General features: G+C 39.1%; 1 protein-coding gene across 1 annotated transcript in view; it reads right to left on the minus strand.

Moving 5' to 3' along the window:
• RAB2A (RAB2A, member RAS oncogene family) overlaps positions 1–20,893 on the minus strand; it is a 43,473-nt gene that overhangs the window by 17,726 nt on the left and 4,854 nt on the right. Inside the window, exons 2-5 of the mRNA XM_038174278.2 lie at positions 16,073–16,144; positions 12,474–12,541; positions 1,894–1,976; positions 405–497 (exon numbers count right to left, since the gene is read on the minus strand). Coding sequence (XP_038030206.1) covers positions 405–497; positions 1,894–1,976; positions 12,474–12,541; positions 16,073–16,144 — 316 coding nt within the window. The remainder of the gene's footprint in view (positions 1–404; positions 498–1,893; positions 1,977–12,473; positions 12,542–16,072; positions 16,145–20,893) is intronic.

Raw genomic sequence — 20,893 nt, forward strand, 5'->3', positions numbered from 1 at the left:
ACTTGTATAACTTAGTGTCTAAGAACTGCCTGAACTCACAAGGAAATAGTTAAAAACCATTCTCTGACCACACTCCTAGCTGAAACAGATAGAACATAAAGTAGGCTTGAAGTTCAGAAGCATCTCATGTAATTATTGAGGTATGCAAGTTTTATATTTCGTAAACATTTTGAAGTGAATCCAGTAGTATGGGCTTCACTTTGTTTAATGACATTTTCTCTGCTGTCATTCTTAACCAAAAATGCAAACCACTTTAGAACACCTAAATTAGGAGCCATACTCCCTTTATAAGGGACAGATCTAGGTGCTTATTATGGAATCACCATTTAGAAAGAAAAAAGGTATTGAGAAAAACAAGCTTTAAATCTCTAGTATCTACAAAATCATGACTGATTGAATTTTACCTTTTATTTCCAATAAGCATTATAACCATGTTGGAATTGGAATGTTGACGAGCATCTTCTAACCAGGTTGTCAAGTGGTTGAAAGTGTCCCTCCTGAGTATGGAAGAGAATGAAAATTAAAAGCAGTATTACAAGAAATTCTTTTCCCTTCCCTTAGCTAGATTCTCAATCTGTGCAATGAATTCATGCATTATTACACAGGTTTCAGGGATAAAAGCTAGTATTGCCTTCCTGAGAGTGAAAACAAGCAAACAAAAAATTAGTAAAACAAGGAGCTTTAATGGACTCTGCCTAAAGAGTACCTGAAAAGATTTCCTACAAAGAGTAAAAAGGATTCTTATAGCCAAAAAAATCTGCCATTCCACAAGTATATTAGTCCGCTGAATGGTGCATTAAAAGTCTGTAACATGCTCAAACCAATTCAAGTAACAACACAAGTAGTCATGAGTTCATACAGTTCATAATTTGCTCTATTGCTGGCAAAAAAAAAGACATTTTCTGTGAATTTGTAAATTCAATAAAAGACTGCAAAATTCATTAAAGACATTAAAGTCTTTTAAATTAGAGTATAAGAAGATAACGTTACAGATCATATAGAATATGTATGCTAAATTAAATTAAATCACATACTTGTGTGTTTTTCACAAGCATAAAAACATATACTTATGAATTAAATATTCTAGTTGGCTTGCAGCAAATGAAAGAACACATTGCTCTCTGATATTTAAAAAAAATAAACATGGAACAAAAGGAAAAATGCCTAGGGAGTCTCCATTTAAAGTTTTTGCGTAATTCAGCAATGAGATCCAAGATTCACAAGGGGAACCATACAACCAAATAGTTATCTTGGGAGCATGAATATGTGTACAAACCAATTGTTCTCTAGTTAAAAATCACCCCACAGTTTTGCAGATACAAGTTATATAGACACTTTATTCAAGGCAGCAGAAGTGTATTCTCCTCATATTGTAAGTAGAGGTTTCCGGGTATTTTTACGTAATCAGACTGATGGTTTATATGTATATATATATACATACATACATATATGTGTATTTATATATATATTTATTTTCTCTCTCCAGATTGGTACTTCAGTAAAAAGTTTGCTACAGTGAAAGAAAAAATACAGTTCATGGTAATAAAACCACAAGAAAAGAAAGAAAAGAATTCATGAAATACTTTAAGGTCTTTCTCAATAAAGGTAATTCAGAGGTTCATGGTCAAAGAGTTTACAAAAATATTTTGACTCATTCTTCCAAAGAGTTTACACATATTTTTTCCTCAACCATTATACTGAGAAAATTTGAAGTATTTATATACTAAACATAGGCTGTATCTTGATTTTGAGCACATAATGAACATGGTAAAACATTAGATTGCACCTATTTATAAAAATGCTAAATTAGACATTTTTACACTGTAGAACTGTACTGTGATATACAGAAAAGACGTAATTTTAAACCAGTTATAACTTCCTCCACATTCTCACCTTGTTATGTCATACACTAGTAAAGCCCCTGCTGCCCCTCTGTAGTATGACCTTGTAATGGAACGGAAGGACTCCTGTCCTGCCTGTAGAAGACAAAGTTGCATTATTTCATGTCTCACATTTATGTTTTGTTGCTAAAAATTTACTACTTTTGAGAGGGCAAGAAGGTGTACGGAGGGGAAATCAGAGCAGGGACAACTGGGGACAAAGTCTCTTACACGGGCAAAAGAAGGCACATAATGAGAAGACACCAACTACAGCACAGCGCTGTTAAAAAAAATCGGAACAAGACCTCTAAACCTTTTTTGGCAATCCCTGACAACCCAATTTACTGAATGGCTTCACAATACATGAATCATTATTAGAGCACAGAATGGACTCCTAGCAACTAAGCTCTGAAGACAAATTTGAAAGGAAGCAAATAACCCAGAGCTTCACATTTGAATTCAATAACCCGCTCCCTGGGGCAGCTGTTGACACTAGAATAAATAAAGCCCATTGTAAATAAATGATGAATGACATCTTTACGCCCACCATCTGCTGGTGTAAAGGTTGTTGGAAGGCCAAGGATGCAGATTTTATCCGTTATATCATAAACTGCAGCCAGCTTTCAACAGTCTTCAGATGGAATTCTTTCAGTAATCATTTTATTATGAAAAAACAGAAAACTGTTCTGAATTCAATTTTACACAATTCTGCTCCACAGTTAATCAATTTCCCCTGTACTTGATAAATAACGTGTGTCAAACAGCTACAGGATGCAAGAGTCATCTTCATATTCACTGGTGAAAAACTTCAGATATTAGATAAATTAGACAGTTCTTATAGAAAAATATTCCATAAAAATCTCAGCACTTAAAAGAACATGCTCATCAACTTACACTTTAATCACCTTCAAACAACCCACAGCTGTTTTGAGCCTTCTTTAACTCAGAAGAGAGATCTCTCACTAACATGCAACAATCAACACAAAACAACTTCTGCATTTATAAAAATGCTTTTTGGGAGAGCAGTTAGAACACAGTTTATGTGGATAAAAACCACTTAAAGGACAGAGGTATAACCCTTTCTTCCCATATTAAAAAAAAAAAAGTACAGCCCTGAAAAAAATATATTAGTAGTTATAGATCTTGAGTTCCTCATGCTCATGTTTTTCAAAGTGTTACCTAGCACCTGAAAGTTGTTAGAATAAATGCTTACTTTAGTTCTAACAGAAGCTTTAGCTGAATTCAAAGATAGAACAGTACATGATTAAGAAATAATAATGCTGAAAAAAGAGCGTATGCAGTAAGATAGTTATCTGCACAGCTACAGGAAATTACTCTAATTTAAAACCATGAAAAACAAGAATGAAATATTTATCAAACACAAGCTATGTTTCAGCTAGACCTACAGAATTCGCATACAGAGAACTTTCTCTTCCCATAGTCACTGTACTTTTCTTAGTATAAGGTCCTCTTGAATTCAAGAACTTGATCTGGATTCTGCTACTGAAGAGTAACACTGGCACAACACATTTCTATGTGCTCAGTCTTCAGAAATCATCCTGTTACTCCAGTTTAAGAAAGCACTTTGTATTGAAACTGCTGAATGTATTTTCTGTCATTTGTAACTTTTCTCAGTGGAGTGACTAAGACAATCAGAACACACTTGCATATGCACTTGACCATATGTCCCAGCCCATTTTTACAGAAACTAAAGTAACAAAATACAGAGAGTCCACTAAAGCACACCAAGGAATAACCAAACAAAAACATACAAACCCCCTAGTGTTTAGCTCAATACCGGGTTTCCTAGCCAGAAGCTCCAAAAAGGTCTACCTTTTTGTCTTGACATGGTGACTAGCTCAAGTGCATGGTAGATGCCTAAGACATTTATTACCCAGTTAAGAGGAAAATAAGTTCCTATCACCAATGTGTTCTACATACTGCCAAAAATCATGTGTTACTTGGACATAGCCCACCACATTAAGATTGCCTATTTCACCTTCTTAAATTACACTGTGTCACATCAAATTGTTTGTTCTCCACAGCAAATAATTCCAAGTCAACCATAATCACCAGAGGTTCTACCAGTTCTTAGAAGAACATAAGAATCGAGCTCTTAGAAGAATCACTTCCTTACAAAAGTTTGGTACCTATAACGTGAAAATACCGTAATATTATTTAATGTTTTTTACTTGCCTATGATGAAGTTTCCTAAGTATCACTGCTTCCTGAAGGAAAGGCTGAGAAAAGGTTGGAAAACATTACTCTGTCTTCCCCAAAAAAGATACAATTTTCCATTTAGCAAGAATGAATTTGTGTTTAGTATGTAAAGACAACAGAAACTGAAGCCCCTTTCATTCTAAGCAGAAGAAAACAGTTTCAGTAGAGAAACTCTATGATGTAACTTATAAAACAATAAGAACATTTATTTTTGAAACAGACAGTAAGTTACATATCAATCTAAATGAGAGAACTATAAGGTCAGAATAGCTGGGTTAGGCTTGTAGAAGAGATTCCCCGCTTTTTTCTTTTTAACGTCATTATTACTTGAACTTTTCACCTGCTTGCTCTTTTTCCTACTACTCCCCTTATTTCAAGGCAGGCAAATACAAAACACAGACGTGTTTTGCAGGCCAGGCAGGATGGGGCCTTGGCCTTCACCAACCTGATCCAGTGGGTGGCATCCCTGCCCAAGGCAGAGGGGCTGGAACTAGATAATCTTTGAGGTCCCTTCCAACCCAAGCCATTCTGTGATTCTATGATTCTAAGTGTAGACTATTACTTCAAAGTACAGTAATTATTATTTCTTTAGTAACTGTTTTTCAGTACAAGTATGTTACAGTTGTATTTCATCGGTCTTGGAAACAGAGACCAAATAAAGTTTAGCTACTTGCTCAAGCAGCAATGGATACAACTAGCAGTGAGGAAGCTCAATATAAAACCAAAACCAGGTTTGATATTAGAGAAAAGCCCTATATGCTGTGAAGTGGTATTAACAGTATGTTCAGCATCTTCTCCATTCTCCCCTAAAATATAGCATTTTTTTCACTTCCACATTAAAAGGAAATTCCAGATTTCTCCTTCTTTTTCCCCCACACAATGTTTGAAGTGGGAAGGGACCACTGGCACTGATCTGCTCTGCCCCCCCCCGCCCAGCTCAAGCAGGGACACTTGAGTAAGTTGCCCACAACCACTTGTGGCAAGTTGCCACACAGTTGCACCACTGAGCAGAGCCTGGCTCTGTCCTCTTTGCACCTTCCTTCAGGTATCTAGAGACACTGGTGAGATCCCCTGGCACCTTCTCTTCTCTCCTGCAGGCTGAGCAGTCCCAGCTCTCAGCCTCACCTCCCAGGAGAGGTGCACCAGCCCCTCTTCACCATCTTGTGGCCCTTCACTGGAATCTCTTCCCTATGCTCAAGTCTCTCCTGCAATGGGGGCCCAGAACAGGACAGAGCACTCCAGGTGGGACCTCTTCAGTGCTGCGGGGAGGAATCACCTCCTTCAACCTGCTGGCTACTAATTACTATTAAGTAATTTAATAGCTGTGTCAGGAATAAATTCAGCAACATATGCCAGAGACTTGAACGAGGGAGTGATTGGGGGCAGGGGGACTATAGGGGAAAAGTAGTAGTGACGGTAGCCACAAAATAAATGCTAAACAAGCTATTTCTCAAGGCCATATTACATCTAATAGAGATAACACAAGCCTTTGGTCTCAGGCCATGTCAGGTTATACCCACTTTTGGAGTTACACAGAATTTCAGAGGAAGTGGGAAGATGGAGATTCTTTTTGGTAACAGCTAGAAGACAGCAACTATTTCACGTGTAAACACCTCAGCTCAGATGGTGCAGCCTACAGGGACCAATGTTCAGATACTGAAGAGGCCTGAACACGCCTCCTTTCTCTTCAGGGGCAGGTGCTAGTTCTGACATGAGTAGTTCACCAAAAACGAGAAAAGGTGGGCCTCTGATAAACAAGTGGGGCTTTAAGCATTAAAAAAAAACACTCCATTTGTCTTCTGGACCATAAGCTTTTAGAATTCACATCATATAAGCTTTTAGAATTCACATCATATTGGCTAATGAATAAAAACTTCCTGAAGGAGACTTAAATAGTCATAGTTGGAGTTAAAAGTCTTCAAAATAGTACTAAAAATCTTCATCCTTGCATGAACTGCACAACTCTGTGGATATATTCCATGCTCTTCTCAAAATACACTTCTGTGTATAGATCAAAATGCAACTCCTAAACAATGACGTAAACAGAACACTGAAGCATTATCCATCACCTTCCGTCATAAGGTACAAAGATTCAGGGCCTGTGCTAAAGCTTTCGTGAACTTTTAAGCCATGTAACCATGTTGCAGTTGACATATCTGTAGCACATCAGAGAAAAGACTCCGAGTGTTACTTTTTCTATAGGACATTTCAATAGCATTTCCAAGGGTGCAATGTAATCAGGTAGGGTTCAGTTGCAAAATGTACAGACACGCCTTTGCTACCAGAAAGCATTCCTTAAAAGATCCTGAATTGCACATCTTTGAATCTATAAACTGAGAAAACATTAAAAAGAGCTATGATGCAGTAGAAAAAGTGTGTAGATAATGCAACGGAATCCTCACCAGCATGTCTCCCTGGAAAACAGGCCATCAATTTTATTTACTGAACTTGCCATTTCCAATGGTGAAGTATTTGGAAAGTTTCTTGTCCTGGTTTCAGTTAGCACAGAATTAATTTTCTTCCTAGTAGCTGGTGGAATGCTGTGTTTTGGCTTAGGATGAGAAGAGTGCTGATAACACCCCGATGCTTTAATTGTTGCAGAGCAGTGCTTATACTAAGCCAAGGACATCTCAGCCTTTTGCTCTGTCCTGCCAACGGGCAGGCTGGGGGTGCAGTAAGAGCTGGGAGGGGACAGACCCAGGACATTTCTTTAAGAACAAAATTTTTGAGTACATCCCAGAACGTCTTCAATGTATGAGAAGACTAATAGTTTTTATTGTATACCTTATAGTACCCGCCTGCATGAAAAATGAAAAACTACCATGTACCATATAGCTAGTAGCTGCAGATACCTTTTCTTTTATGAGTGGCTCGTTTGTATGGTGTGTTCAAAAGCAGTGACAGAACATCTCTTTCACTTTGAGAATTACTGCTCATTTAAACTAGTTTATGGTTTCCTAAGCTGTACAGGAAACGGACATCTAAGAAACAAGCAGTTCACACAAGCGTCAGACTACTTATGACAACTGCCAGTTGGGAACAGCTACAAGAAGTTGATCCCTGGAACAAAATGTTCCAGAAAGAGAGAAGTGCAATATACACTCTTGAGTATAGTTTTGAAAGTTATAAATAAGTTAATAGCCTTATAGTCACATGGCAACTTGTTGATATAAATGCAATAATGTCTTGAAGTCATGTGTCTCACTCTGGAACAAGAATTTTCAAGTCACTTACTAGCATTAGTACAAGGAATAGGCACAAAGGTAGTATAAAAACAAGAAAACCACCCTGCTGCCTTCCAGCAAGTGTTTCATAGGAAGATCCTCCTGTAGAAGAGACAGAACTAAAAGACACTTATGAAGCTGAATTCAGAACAACTTTTAAAAGTGTCAGAGTTTACGTGGAGAATTCAGCCAAGTTACATGTTGCTTCAGAACAACCCTGTCAGCAACCTATTAAGAACTGAAATTTCAAGGGGAATAAAGATGCCCAAGGGTGCAAGTGTACATACACACAAATGCAGATCGTCTGTACATACGCCTTTCCTTTCTGATGCTGTTGAATGCATGCAATTTAGACATCTAAAGCAATTCCCAACACACCAACAGAAACAGAAAGCTTCAGCCCTCCATTATTAGAAGTACCCTCATGAATTATTTCAGTTTATAAATATATTTGAAACCTTTAAGTAACTATCCTCACTAGAACTCAAGTTTCATTGCAGACAAAAGGAAGGATTAGCTCTTCTCCCATCTCAGGCATTATTCTAAGCAAGATCTTTCTCTTATTTTGGAAAGCTGCAGAGGAGTCAGAAAGAAAAAGTGAGAAAATAAAATACCAATATAGTATTTCAATAACCATATACATTTAAGTGCATTACAGACAAAGGTTTAGGATCACTAAGCTAGAAGGTAGATCAGGTTACCCTGGTTTCCTGAATTGCTATCATGGATTTGAACAATAACTTAGCAACTGGCACTGAGGTTCAGATGATGGCCCTAATTACACAAACTGCAATGACATCCAAATGGACAAATTCCCCCCATGCTCTAACTACCAAAGTGAGTAGAAAATGTCATAAGGTAGACCATTAACAAGACAGGTTGGGTGGGAGCAGGGGAGAAAGGCGCTCAACCCTGACGATTTTCAGTCTCGCTAAGATGAAATGAATATTCATTTAGTGCATTAAGAGAACTTTACTTGGTTCTACTAGACCCAAGGTATTCACAAACACATTAAGGATAACTGACTTTCCAAAAAGGATTGGTACGGTCTGAATATCTGAAAGCAGATAGAGGTGTCATACCATAGTGTCAGTAAGCCTTCAACAATTATGCTTTCCATCTTGCATAAGCACACTTGTGCAAGCTCTCACTTACTTAAAAGAAAAAAAAAAAAGTCAATTTAGTTGGAGATATCACTTGTATGGAAACAAAGAAAGTATTTGAAATTAGCCTATAAAATATAAAGTTTCAGATATTTCTTTAACAAATGATAAAGGCAAGGTTGTTCTTGTTGTTTATTTAAACATTGACTTACTATCTAAAACTGCTATCCCCCACATCTGTAAAAACTCAAGAAGAAAACTGTAAGAACAAAGTTTATTTTTAATACACCATATAAATGCAAGAGTAAAGCATAAGAGTGAATAAAATAAACTTCTGATGACAGATTTCCATGAAATGAAGCAGAAATATTGAAATGTATCACAGGATACATTTCAGTACAAACACACAGGAAAAAAAAAATCTCATTGACGACAATTTAGTCTAGAAAACAAATAGTATTGCTCAGTATCATCACTGATCTCTTCCCCTGCAGCATCTCAGAGAACTTCAATTCCCTCTTTCAACTGCTGTTTATTTTTGCTTGTCAACAATGACTTTTTAGTAACAATAAATACAAGACAGAACAGCCCCCTCAACAACTAAATGAAGGATACTGACTCAGCCTGGTAACAAGCCCAGTACTCTTCAACAAAGAAGTTTCTTTTGGGGAGAAGTGATTTTTTTTTATTTTTTTTTATATTTCTCAGTGTTATACTGCCACAAGACAAACAACCTTTATCTACACAGCTTCTTTAAACCCAGAAAGCTTAATAGCTCCCAGAATGGTTATTTTGATCCTTACCAGCTTCTACAGAAGACTTCTAGTTCCCTAGGAGGGCATGATGGCAACTGACAGCAGCTCAAGTATCAGACAAAAGAGAAGCTAAGCTACTTATACTAGGAAATTATCAATTAACCACTTCTGAAAAAAAGTATTTCTCTGTCTACACAAGCAAAGAAAATCATTACTAAGATAAAAATCACAGCAAACATAATCCAGAGGCTACGACAGACAAGACAAATGAATCATTTGGTCCAATACCTGCACTACCTTTGGCCTGACCTAAAAGCATCCGGAAGCGAAGTGAAATCCAAGGAGTCGCAGACCTAAGCACAGCACACAGAGCAGCAAGCTTGCAGGACCTGGCAGTAGGGAGAGCCTGTCCAAGAGCAGCCTACAGCTTGGAGACGATGAGGGGATGCACTCTTCTGCTGGTGCAGACATATGAACAGGAGTAGTACTGAGGTACCACAACAGCTATCACTAAGTACACAATGCCCATGCTGATTATCTTTCATGGAAGTTTTTTTTTTTCATTATTTTTTATTTTACTTCAGACTAGTTTTACTAGACTATCAGCCCACAGGAACAAACACTGGACTACAATTGTTAATGGGCACGCATGCATTCCTGGAGCATATCTTACAGTTTGGCCTCATCCAAAAGGAATTCAGTTTGTGTACTCCCACGTGAAATCCAGAGCGCAGTAAGCAGAATTGCTTGCTTTCTGTAGCCCGACTCCTGAATCAAACTAAAATGCTAATGAAAGAGTCAAATATTCTGGAGTTATGGCATGAAAAGAACACAAAAACACATGTCACTGACACAGAACAGCGTTAACTTCAGCTGCCCCTCTCTAAGTTAACCTTCAGTGAGGTATGCTGCAGCTTCCATACACTCCCATGACTGAGATAAACACCTTGTCTTGCTGGATTTGCTGAGGACAACAAACCAATCACCCTGCCACCGACACCTCTGGCAAAAAACTATCAAAATTTAAATGTTTGATTTTCTAATGAAAGCAAGTCCATATTCATTGTTAACCACTGGAAACAAACTGAATCTAACTCTCAATTTCTTATGCCTCTGCTCAAGGTGCGTCCCATTCAGCAGTGGTTTAAAAGGAGGTATATAAGATTAGGACTAAATCAGAGATGTGCTGCTGTTGCTGCGTCTCAAGAAGTACCAACTAGAAACATAAATGCTTCAAGCGTTTGCCAGGCTGTATGTGTAAAATGAATTTTATCAAACAGAAATTGTTTTATCTTAATAAATATGGAGCAACAGCAACAGCTAGTAGCTTTTGCTAACAAAAAAAATCCAGTAAATGCTCAACCTGGATAAACAACACAGACACAGCAACTTTGGTCACCATGAACATATCTGTGTACCTCAGCACTTGTATATAAAATATGTTAAGAAATATAATGAGGTATATTTCATGATCTTACTATTTCATCAACTCCTTTGCACCTACACATATCTAAATTTCACTGTCTCAATTCTGCTCTTACAATCCAGGACTGGATTAGAATATATTTACCCTGTGTTTTTGAAATCAGATTGCATACAGTTAGCATATTGGCTGTAGTTAAAATTTTAAGTCACTCATTGCTTACAACTTATAAATTATTAACAACAAGTGCACAATCTACTAAGAGCATATGAAAGCTTTCAATGAGTATTTTTAATGTATGTATGATATTAGTTAAGAATCTAGCCAGATAAAATCCAGGCCCAAAATAATTTATAATTTATAATAAAGACCAACTCCATTGAAGTTTTAGCTACTGGACTCTTTGCATGCACACAAGGAGCCAAACTGTGAAGAGCTACTGAATCAGAGCACAAAGGAAAAGACAGTCTACTCATAAACATTTGAAGTTCACTCACATTCAGGGAACAGATAATAGCACATTAACAAAAACAGTCTGAAAGACACGGAAATACAGCAGCTGCATTGGCAGTCAAATTAGTAACTTTTTCTGCAGAGAATCTGTCAATTTTAGGAAACAAGGATCAATACAGATTTGCCCTCACATGGTTGTGCTACACACTAAAATTCTGCTCCTGAAACTTCTGTTTTTTTTTCTGAGATTTGCTTGTCTTTTGAACTTATAAATTATCAGCTACCTTGGTAGTTAGCAATCTGCAACTGTATTAGTAAAAATGCCTGGGCTTAGAAAAAGCCTGAAGCAAGCACAATCTGACCATGCTCATTTATACCTTGGACAACTTCCAAGGAGGCACAGACGTTAGATGCCATTTCAAATTATGAACTTGTTAAATAAATAAGGCACATTAGACTAGGAAGTTAGCTGAAATACTGCATTTGTTTACATTTTTATACATACATGTATGTACAAATGTATCTCCCTTCATTGACTTGCTACACCACAAAGAGCACAAGCATGAGGCTACAGCTGTTTCTCTATCTGTTGGTTTCTAAAAGTATCCTAAAATGCTTTAGGAAAAGGAAAGGAAACAGGACTGTGCCTTATGAAATAGTCAAGCATATTAGGAAGACAAAGCTATTGGCACGGGCACTGTAGAGGTGCTGCACCACAACAAGCACAGACACAGGCTGACTGCTCTGTGGTAAGAGCAACCTACAAGAAGAAATCACCTGACTTTGCATTCTTAAATCTGCACCCCTCAAAAAGTAAAAGTCTTTGGGCTTTTTTGGTAGGCTTTCTGAAACTTTATTCCTTTCCCAATCCTTTAATTGCCCAAGTATTGACTATACTCATGATCTGAATGAACTTGAGTTCTTCAAGTCTTTTATGAAAAGAGATCCTACACCAAAAACACAAACACCTCCTCAAGAGAGCTCTTGACTAAAACTAGTAGACATACCACAGTTCCCCAACAGGAAGTTATATTAACCAGGCCTTGCATGAACACAGAGATAGGCTACACAGAAAAAATCTAAGTTCTTAATAATGTAACAACTTTTTTTTTTCCTCCAAAGTAAAGTAGCATTAATTCCAATCATAAATCTGACAGAGAATTACTTCAGGAAGTTGAGTTACCATGTAAGCAACAGAAATTTGCACTGCTAGATGAGTATATTGCATCAAAAAAGGAAAATTTTAAGCAAGTTTTTGATCTTCAGTGAAACTAAAGAAGACAAAGAAAGACAAAGCAAGACAAAGTAAAAATACATATTCTCACATGGGTGCAGATCACGGAGAGCTTAACCAAAACATCAGAAGAGAAAGTTAGTGGAGCCATGTTGCTTAAACAATTTGTTTTATTACTTACCGTATCCCATATCTGAAGCTTTATCTGTTTTCCATCGATAGTTATCATTCGAGCCCCAAATTCTACACCTAAATAGATTTTACAAAAGGATATGTTATCAGCATGTATCAGAAAGAAGAATGTTTCCTACAAGCACAATACTGAACTAGCTTAATGTTCTTGCTTTCATGGTAGTCGACAGTCTTTTACCATTTGCTTTTAATTTTCTAGCTGCTTTAAAGAGCTAAAAAGTTTTCTAGAAAGAAGATCATAACTTTTCAACTGCTTTACAAACAAGCTAATTAGAAAAAGTGCAAAGGAGGTATTTCCTACAGAGCTTTCCAAACGATTTAGCAGTTCTAGCTTAGAGGAAAAAAAACCTTTGCTTGGGTACTAACAGGAAATTGAACGCAGGCACCATCATTTTTAACACTCTACCAGTGTTAGTTTGCTGAAGGCCGTTTAGAAGAAATTAAACCTACAATTCTTTATCAGTAGCATATTAAGTGATCATACAAATGTCACCTACAAGATAAGTTCTATGACTGTATTAATTAGAATTCATCTGCCCTTATGAAAAAAATAAGTGCTTCCAATAATCTCGCTAAAGATCAAATTTAATAACTGAAAGAACTTCCTAACAAAAAAAATGAATTTCTTCAGTGGAAAAATCAGCCTTTTTTTTTTTATCTGTTTTATAAAGCGATTTTATGAGCAATAACAGTAAATTAAGCATAATTTCCAGGCTATTACTACAGTAGTTAAAATCTGGCAAAGGCCTAGAGGTAGTGGACATATTTATAAGGCTTAACATAGATTCCATTAAGCTACGCTTCACATATCCATTATTTCAGCAAAAAAAGATCTGGTAGCTTAAGTTTTGTTTAAAACCAGTAACTGCCTAGACCGAATTCTTCAAATTAGTTAGCCCCGATTTTGAAGTATTCCATGCATCTCTTCAAAAGCTTGTTGAGGAGATTGTGAGGGCAGTGTTGCTTTCTGCAGAAGTAATGACTTCTGGAAGTGGGGAAGAGAGAGGCAGGGAGAAACCTCAAATAGCTCCCCCCCCAGGATACTGCAGTCAAGTAAAAGCTGTGGGCCAAAGAACACTGCTCCCTTTAGCATCCAAATTATGTGCAAAATAAAGGCAGGCATAGAACGGAGGGAGAAAGGGGATGGCAGTGCTCTGGTGTTGACTGCAACACCTGAGACAGCCCAAGGCCCTTCCACAGGTGCCACCATCACAGGTATTATTCAGTCCCAAAACGCAGATACAGAGCTGCTGATTTAAATCCAACAATCTTCCTAAATATTTAGTTTCTACATACAACCTCACAGAAAAATTAAAAGAACATTTGTTCTCTTCAAGAGGGAACAGAAGCTGTTGAGCTTTGCAGTTAAGGGTAGGTCCTGAGCACAACGGCCACAGAAAGCAGAAGCTTACAGGTGTTCTTGCGACCTCTATCTGTCCACAAACATCACAGTTTAGCTTTGTTTTGTTTGTCTGTTAGCTGCACCATGCAGCTTCTCTCTCCTCCAACACTTTTAACAGCTACTTCCATTCCCCAACTATACAGAGATAGCTGTTGTGTTGGAAGTTCTTAAGTTAAAGCCTCCTATTAATTACACACAATTCTGAATGGGGCTAAAAGACAGGAAACATAGAATAGATGCTTTTTATTTTTGCTTTCATTAAATGTAAGTTCTCTCCTTGAAGTTAACAAATAAAATTTTAGGCTAGCTATACTAAACTTTTAGGTTGAATTTTGCACACTTGAAGTATCTTTTCTGTGTCAAATTTAAGTTTCCATTCCTGCTGCCAGCAAGCAACTCAGAAAAAAGAGAATTGAAACTGCACTCCCACATGTTAAAATCATTCTACTATATCAATAAAAGTTAGTCTATGTAACACTTTTTTTTTTTTTTTTTAATCTACAGGTTCTCAGAAGTTTTAACATCATCAGCTGGAAGCACATTAGTTAACCTTAACCCATCCTACCTCACCCTTCATGGGCATTCCTATCACTTTGAAATAATGTTCTTTCTTTATCTCTGTCCTCCTAAAACCGTTGGGGTAAGTGAGAGAAGTATTCTAGCCAAAACACACACGTGCCCTATCAGTAAAGCGAAAGGAAGCTCCCAGGCAAGACCTTTTCTTCTCCCTTCCCAGCAACTTCCCTGCTTCGTTCCTACACCACTCGCTGCACTGCTATCTAGGTTCACCTCCTCATCCCACTACCTTCAGTATCTGCTCCCAGATTTTAGCTAGCTAGATGCCAGCCAAAGAACTCACGCTACAACCCTCCTGCTGAGGTGAAGCTGTTTCCCACAGCATATCAAGTTGCTGAGGAGCAGGAATATGTGACAGACTGCCAAAGGCATAAGTGATATATAAGGTGTCATATATTTGGCAGGCCTAAAGAAGAAGAGATGATAATAAGTCATACCTCCTTATAAGAATTCAGGCTCTTTATCCAGCCAGCCTACCCGCTGTCAAGACCTCAGAAATACTTGAAAACCAATGTTAAACTTATAATTTGAATTGTATCAGATAGCCACACACAAGGTGTGGGACAATTGCCAAGTGAGAAAAGGAAGCCATAACCAGACAACCTGATATGTTCTGTTACATGAAGAATATTTACATCTGAAGTGTCTATTTTAGTACTCCTGAACACAGGAAGCCTACCTATTCCAGCACACAAGCTAAGCAGAGATTAGGGATACATTTTGTGCAAGGCTCAGCATGATTAGAGGGACAATTTAATAGGTTCCTTGAAATAACATCAAGAAGTTCAAAGGTTCTGCAAACTTACTGGAGGCTAGAGTCTGTTATGCTTAACACTGAAACTGATCTGAAGGCTAAGCTTGCCCACAGTCCCACACCATTCCTCATATTTTATGTGGAAATATAAAAGTTCATATAATTTACTGTAGTCAGATCAGAGGCAATGCATTCGGACAGCATTTCTCCATTTCCCGTGGAATGAATATCAAATCTTACCTAACACAAACAGTCCTGATTCAATTGAGAAATTGTGAAAAAAAAACAAAAAACAAAAAAACAATACTTTTCCCTTCCAAACAGCAGAAGGAATGCACATCAATCCTTCTCTATCCAGAAGTTATTCTTTCCAAATAGCAGATGTGTTTATTCATCTTTAAGATTAACTTTCCTTTGGCTTTATCTACTACTTGTGTTCAAGGTTCTGTGGCTAGGCTAACAGTCTGGTCCCTAGTGAAAAGCCTGCTGTTCGCATCACCTTCACTGCATTTCAGGCTTGACCAATTCTGTTTCCATACACAGTTTTTCTGGGCTTTTCTGAAGAGACGATTGAGATAGTTATGAATTTTTAAAAACTGTTTCAGATTCTCTATTATTTTCCTAGTAAGAAGCAGGCCTCTGTTTGGCTTTCTTTGCAAACAAATACTAATCATCTAAAGATTTGCTACTGCATTAATGCAGAAAATCCAACATTAACTCAGCATAAACTCATAAAAGCATGCTGAGATACCCTAGCTGCTTAACACCATTAAAAAAAAAAAAAAGGCAAAACAAATCAACCTTAAATATGTTTTAGAACAGCACATTATCATTGTGGGGGACCAAAGAGACCTACCAATAGTGAGATCATGGACTGGCTGAAACCGCTTGTCTGTGAACTGTAACAATAAACATGATTTCCCAACACCTAAAAAAAAAGAAAGGAAAAAGTTTTAGGCAAGTGCATTAAAAAATCTGTCAAGAACTGATATAGATTAATTTCAGTCAATGTCATATATTGCTTAAAATTCATTACTAGAAGCTGAAACACCAAATTTCACCCAAGTATATGCAACTTCCACAATACAACAGCTTTAAAAGTTCCAGAAGTATTAAAGCTGAAGCAGTTTTATTTAAACATTGAACATTTTTTTTTAAAGTAGTTCTGCCTTTAAAATTATGTGGATAGTGTCCTAACAGACTTTCGAAGCACCATTCCACATCGCCTCACCACTGTAACTACACGGCTCCCTACCCTCACAACTCTATGTCCAATTCAGAGGTTTTGACTTTCTGCTAAGCTAATTAAATCCTCAATAACATCTCACTCGCTAATTTATCAGGAGAGGTAACTGCAGGCATTGCTTATCTGCTTATGACCATTACGTGCTGCTGCCCACTGGTGCCCCATAGGCCAACAAATAGCTCAGGGAGAATTGGCACCAACTTGGTTCACGTACGACCAGACAGGTAACACACACACTGCCCCTCAGACATCCTGATTTCAGACTCAGACAAGTTCTTCCAAGAACAAAGAACATCTTCCAGGCCTGCTCAGTCCAATTTCCTATTTTTAGCCTTTTACAGCACAGCAGGCATACACTTGTCTTACAAACGTTTAAACTCCAAACTATATCACAAACCATACAATACTGTAGCATCCACATTCCTGCAGTGCTTTATCTGCACAGCAAGATAAGGCTGTTGCAGCCACATATTAAAGGTCAGCAACAGTTGATCAGGAGCGATGTATCTAGTAATAAAACAGCAAAAAAAAAAAAAAGGGACAAGAAAAAGAAGACCCATACTGTAAGACACAAGGTATGCATACCAGAGGTTTGCATACAGTGACATTGATCTTGTCTCTACTAACTTCAACATTCCCAAAGTTTTTGCAGTATGGTTTCAGAAGGAAACAAAGCCTACACACTCCTGAGACCAACCTGACAGGTGGGCAGCACTTAAAAGAGAACAACAGTGGCCAGTTTCAATGCAATCAAATGCAAGTCTCTCACTGCTGTCAGATCTCACCCTGACATTAATAACCCAAGCGAGGCAGCAATTCCAGCAGCCCAAGCCAGTGGTGCTGCCCCTCCTCTAGTCCCTACAGCATCACCTGACCAGGAGAGGGACAAAGTGACAAAACAGAATGGGCATAACGCAGGGCAGACAGGCATGGGAGTTGGGTCAAATGAGGGAAGAGAAACGCAGCAGGCAGCAGATCAACAGCTTAGAGTGGCACGGAACTACAGCCCAAGGCAAAGTTTACAGCGTTGGCCTTATCAGACTTTTCTGGAGCTCTCTGGCTTATGAGAGCAAGCTGTCACAACAAAAGCGGCTGGAAAACCTGTATAGGTTATGCTGCATCCAGCCTCCCTCCAAAATCAGTGGACATGAAAGTGGAAGAATAGGAAAGAGCATTGGAGGTAAGAAAATAACAGGGAGAAAGCCAAGCAGAATAGCAGGGCTGGAAGGGCAGAGAACACAAATCTCCAAGGAACCTTCCAATAACAGCAGTTATTGTGCTCACACAGCACTGTTTACATACCGAGATAACTTCTATGCCACCACCACTGAATTACAGCTGCCACAGAACTTAATCACCACCCCACTTACAAAAAAACAACCACCTATAAATCAATGCAGAAACAGAATGCAGAGCAGCTTTTGCCATTAACCTGAAAAAACAATTTCAGCATCAGTGGATAAAACCGAACCTCAACACTATTAAATACTACCTTTGAAAAAAATCTTACGAACATCAGGAAAGATTTCAAAATTCAATCAAAATGACACTTGATTAGGTGTCCCAGCCCCAGCTCTCATGTGGCAATCTGCTATTTCTGCTTCTTGTAAGGCTGGCGACCAGCTCCTTGGTTCAGATGAACCGGGGACAGCCCAGCCCGGATGACAGACAGGCACAGCTCTTTGACACACGCACAGCCTCAAGCTGGCACAACGCGGCCACGATGCCTGCACCTGTAGTTTCTCACAGCACAGCTTTTAGGAGCAGACCGATGGGTTCACACAACAGAAACCAAAGAAATGCACCAGCTTCTGTTCAGTGCCATTCCTGGTACTTCTGAACCTTCCAGCAAAAAAAATCCCTGGCAGTCAGTGAGTGTCGTGCTCTTGATGGCTGAAAAAGTTTCAAAGAGTTGCAAATAGAGCTGCAGCGCCTCTTAAATTTATGCTTTAATCCATTTTTAGATAACGTTCATAAATATTTTATTGCCTACATTTAATAGTAACATTTGTATTCATTTCAGTCTTAACACACTGTACATTTGTTACAGGGCGTTTCTGATGAGAATAGCTTGTGACCCGCACACTCCTGGAGCTCGAGCAGGCTGTGCTATCACAGCCAGCCAGCAACAGGAACAGTACAGGAGCTCCTGAGCAGTTTACTTGTCTTATATGACATTAAGATACTGCAAAGATCAATTCACAGTTGTGTGGCAGCTAATTAAACCGCGTACAAATGCTTTACACTAACTACACTGGTTGACTCTTGAGCTGCTTACCAGGTACCTCACTCACTCAGCATTGTGAGTCTTAGGCCTGGAATGAAGCAGGTACCTTCAGAAGAGAAGTTGAGCATGTCTTACGATACTTGTAGAACACAATAAATAACTGAATCTGTCCCTTTAAACTCATTCTCCATTTTATTCCAGCAGTTGGTTCAGACAAACCTTTCCCAGGAGGAAAAAAAACAAACCATAGCATCTTAAAACAAGAAACGAGCAGATCTTGGATACGCTTCACCAACACACACAACAAACAAAAGCTTTTGCTTAGGAGCAAATGAAACCAACAGAGTATGTGCTCAGAAGGGCGCAGCACGCTTCTTTGCAGGTACCTGTTCCAGGGTCACTCCAGCACTTGTTCTACACCACCATCTAGGTCCTAAGGTGTGCTGCAGTACTGCTTTACCTCTCTCCATCTCTGCATTTCAAACCATCAGCCTGGGTTGGTCTCCAAATTTCTCTGCCTCCTGGAACAGCTTCCTCTTTTGAGTGCTGCTCTGCTGTCCATTTCCCTAGGCAAAGCACTGCCAGACCCCTCCTGTTGCCCACCCAGGGATGCTTCAGCACCTCTCTTCCCAATATAGGAACCAGAGCTCGTTTCAGTGCTCAGCAAGCCAGAGCAGCCAAGTGGCAGGGCTAACCTCTCCCTCCTCACTCAGAAGGTTATGCAGTGAGCTGTATCAAGAAGCTGACCCAGCAGAAAGCCACAGCCACCCAAAATACTAGTATGTGCATGAGTCTAGGGCTAGAAAATAAACAGCAAAGAGAAGGGTTGCTTTTCAAAGAAGCATCCTGAGCTTATGGCAACTCAAAAAGCAGCCCCAGAACCACAGCACAGGTGATGATGCAGCTAAGCCAGTTAAATGACTTTTGCCAAGGAAGCAGACATGGTTCCTTCTCCCCTTCCAGCTCCTGTGATCCCCTCTGTTTTGAGTAACACATGGAAAAGAGAGGGAATAAACTTTTCTTTTTCCTTGATCATCTTTCAGCTGCAGTCAGAGGTGCGCTGCTGTCACACAAGGGACATTTCCAGGCTTTTCTTACCACTAAACTCATTTACTCATTTTACAGCCAGAAGGGACTGATTCCCAACAACTGAAACCAAGCTAACCAAGTGCTGTGATCCAGTTCTGCAGCACTGGTGTTTGGCTGTGTGCCTTGGAAAGCTAATCTGTCTCAAAACTAACAATGCCAAAAAAAAGCAGGGAAGGGAAGGGCTAAGGTCACTTCCTTAGTCATTCACGTAAGCACTGCTGTATGCCAAGAAAGGTGGCAGAGGAAAAGAAGTGCAGCAGCACTCATCCCAGCTTGGGTACTAAAACTGAACTGTGAAGGCAAACCTCTTCAGTGAAACCGCCAGCTGCCTCTGACGGGCAGGCTCACTCCTTCCCACGCAGTTCCACCTCTTTGCTCAGGATGGCTCTTACACTTCTCTGATCATACCTGCTATTTGCTTCGTTTGGGTGGTTTTGGTTCAGCTCACAAAGACGATTTGTCTCTCTGAAGGGCTGGAGAAGTACTGATGCTGACAGCTTGGAATCAGCAGCAGCCCGTAGGCAGGACAAGGAGTGGCAACCAGGTCCGCCCACTTTGGCAGCAGCTGAACACTGGATTAGCTCAGGCACCTCACACAACTATTTTTCCCTTGTTGCTTCACAAGAGAGGATGACCAATGAGCTCACCATGCACAGAGATGAAGTCCTACTCCCCCTTTGGCATCTCACCCAGCCTCCTAGAGCCATTCTTCTCCCTTGAGAGTACTCCAGACTTCAGTAGGCACTTCCTTGTGCCAACCCAGCTGATTCATCCACCCAGTGGAGTGTTAATCCTAAAAGCAGGGACTTTTCTACTGCATGAGTGAGTTGAATCAGCTCATGGTAGAGTATGAAAATTACCTACAAGATAAGGAGAGCCAGATCTCCTCCTCTCACCCATAATCGCCTCTATTGGTTCAGATGCCCACGTAACCAAGGCCCCAATAGCAGCTGAGATGAAACAAGCTTCTGGCTTCTCTTACCTCCTTTAAGAAAACAAAAACAGACCTTCAAATAGGCTAAAGACGGTCTCAAACAACAGGCAAGTCTCAAATAACAGACTTTAAAACTCAATCAGATTTAAAGCAGATAATTAAATAGTAAAACTGCCACAAG

The sequence above is a fragment of the Anas platyrhynchos genome, chromosome 2 (genome assembly GCF_047663525.1).
Source record: "Anas platyrhynchos isolate ZD024472 breed Pekin duck chromosome 2, IASCAAS_PekinDuck_T2T, whole genome shotgun sequence".
In the NCBI taxonomy this organism is placed as follows: Eukaryota; Metazoa; Chordata; class Aves; order Anseriformes; family Anatidae; genus Anas; species Anas platyrhynchos.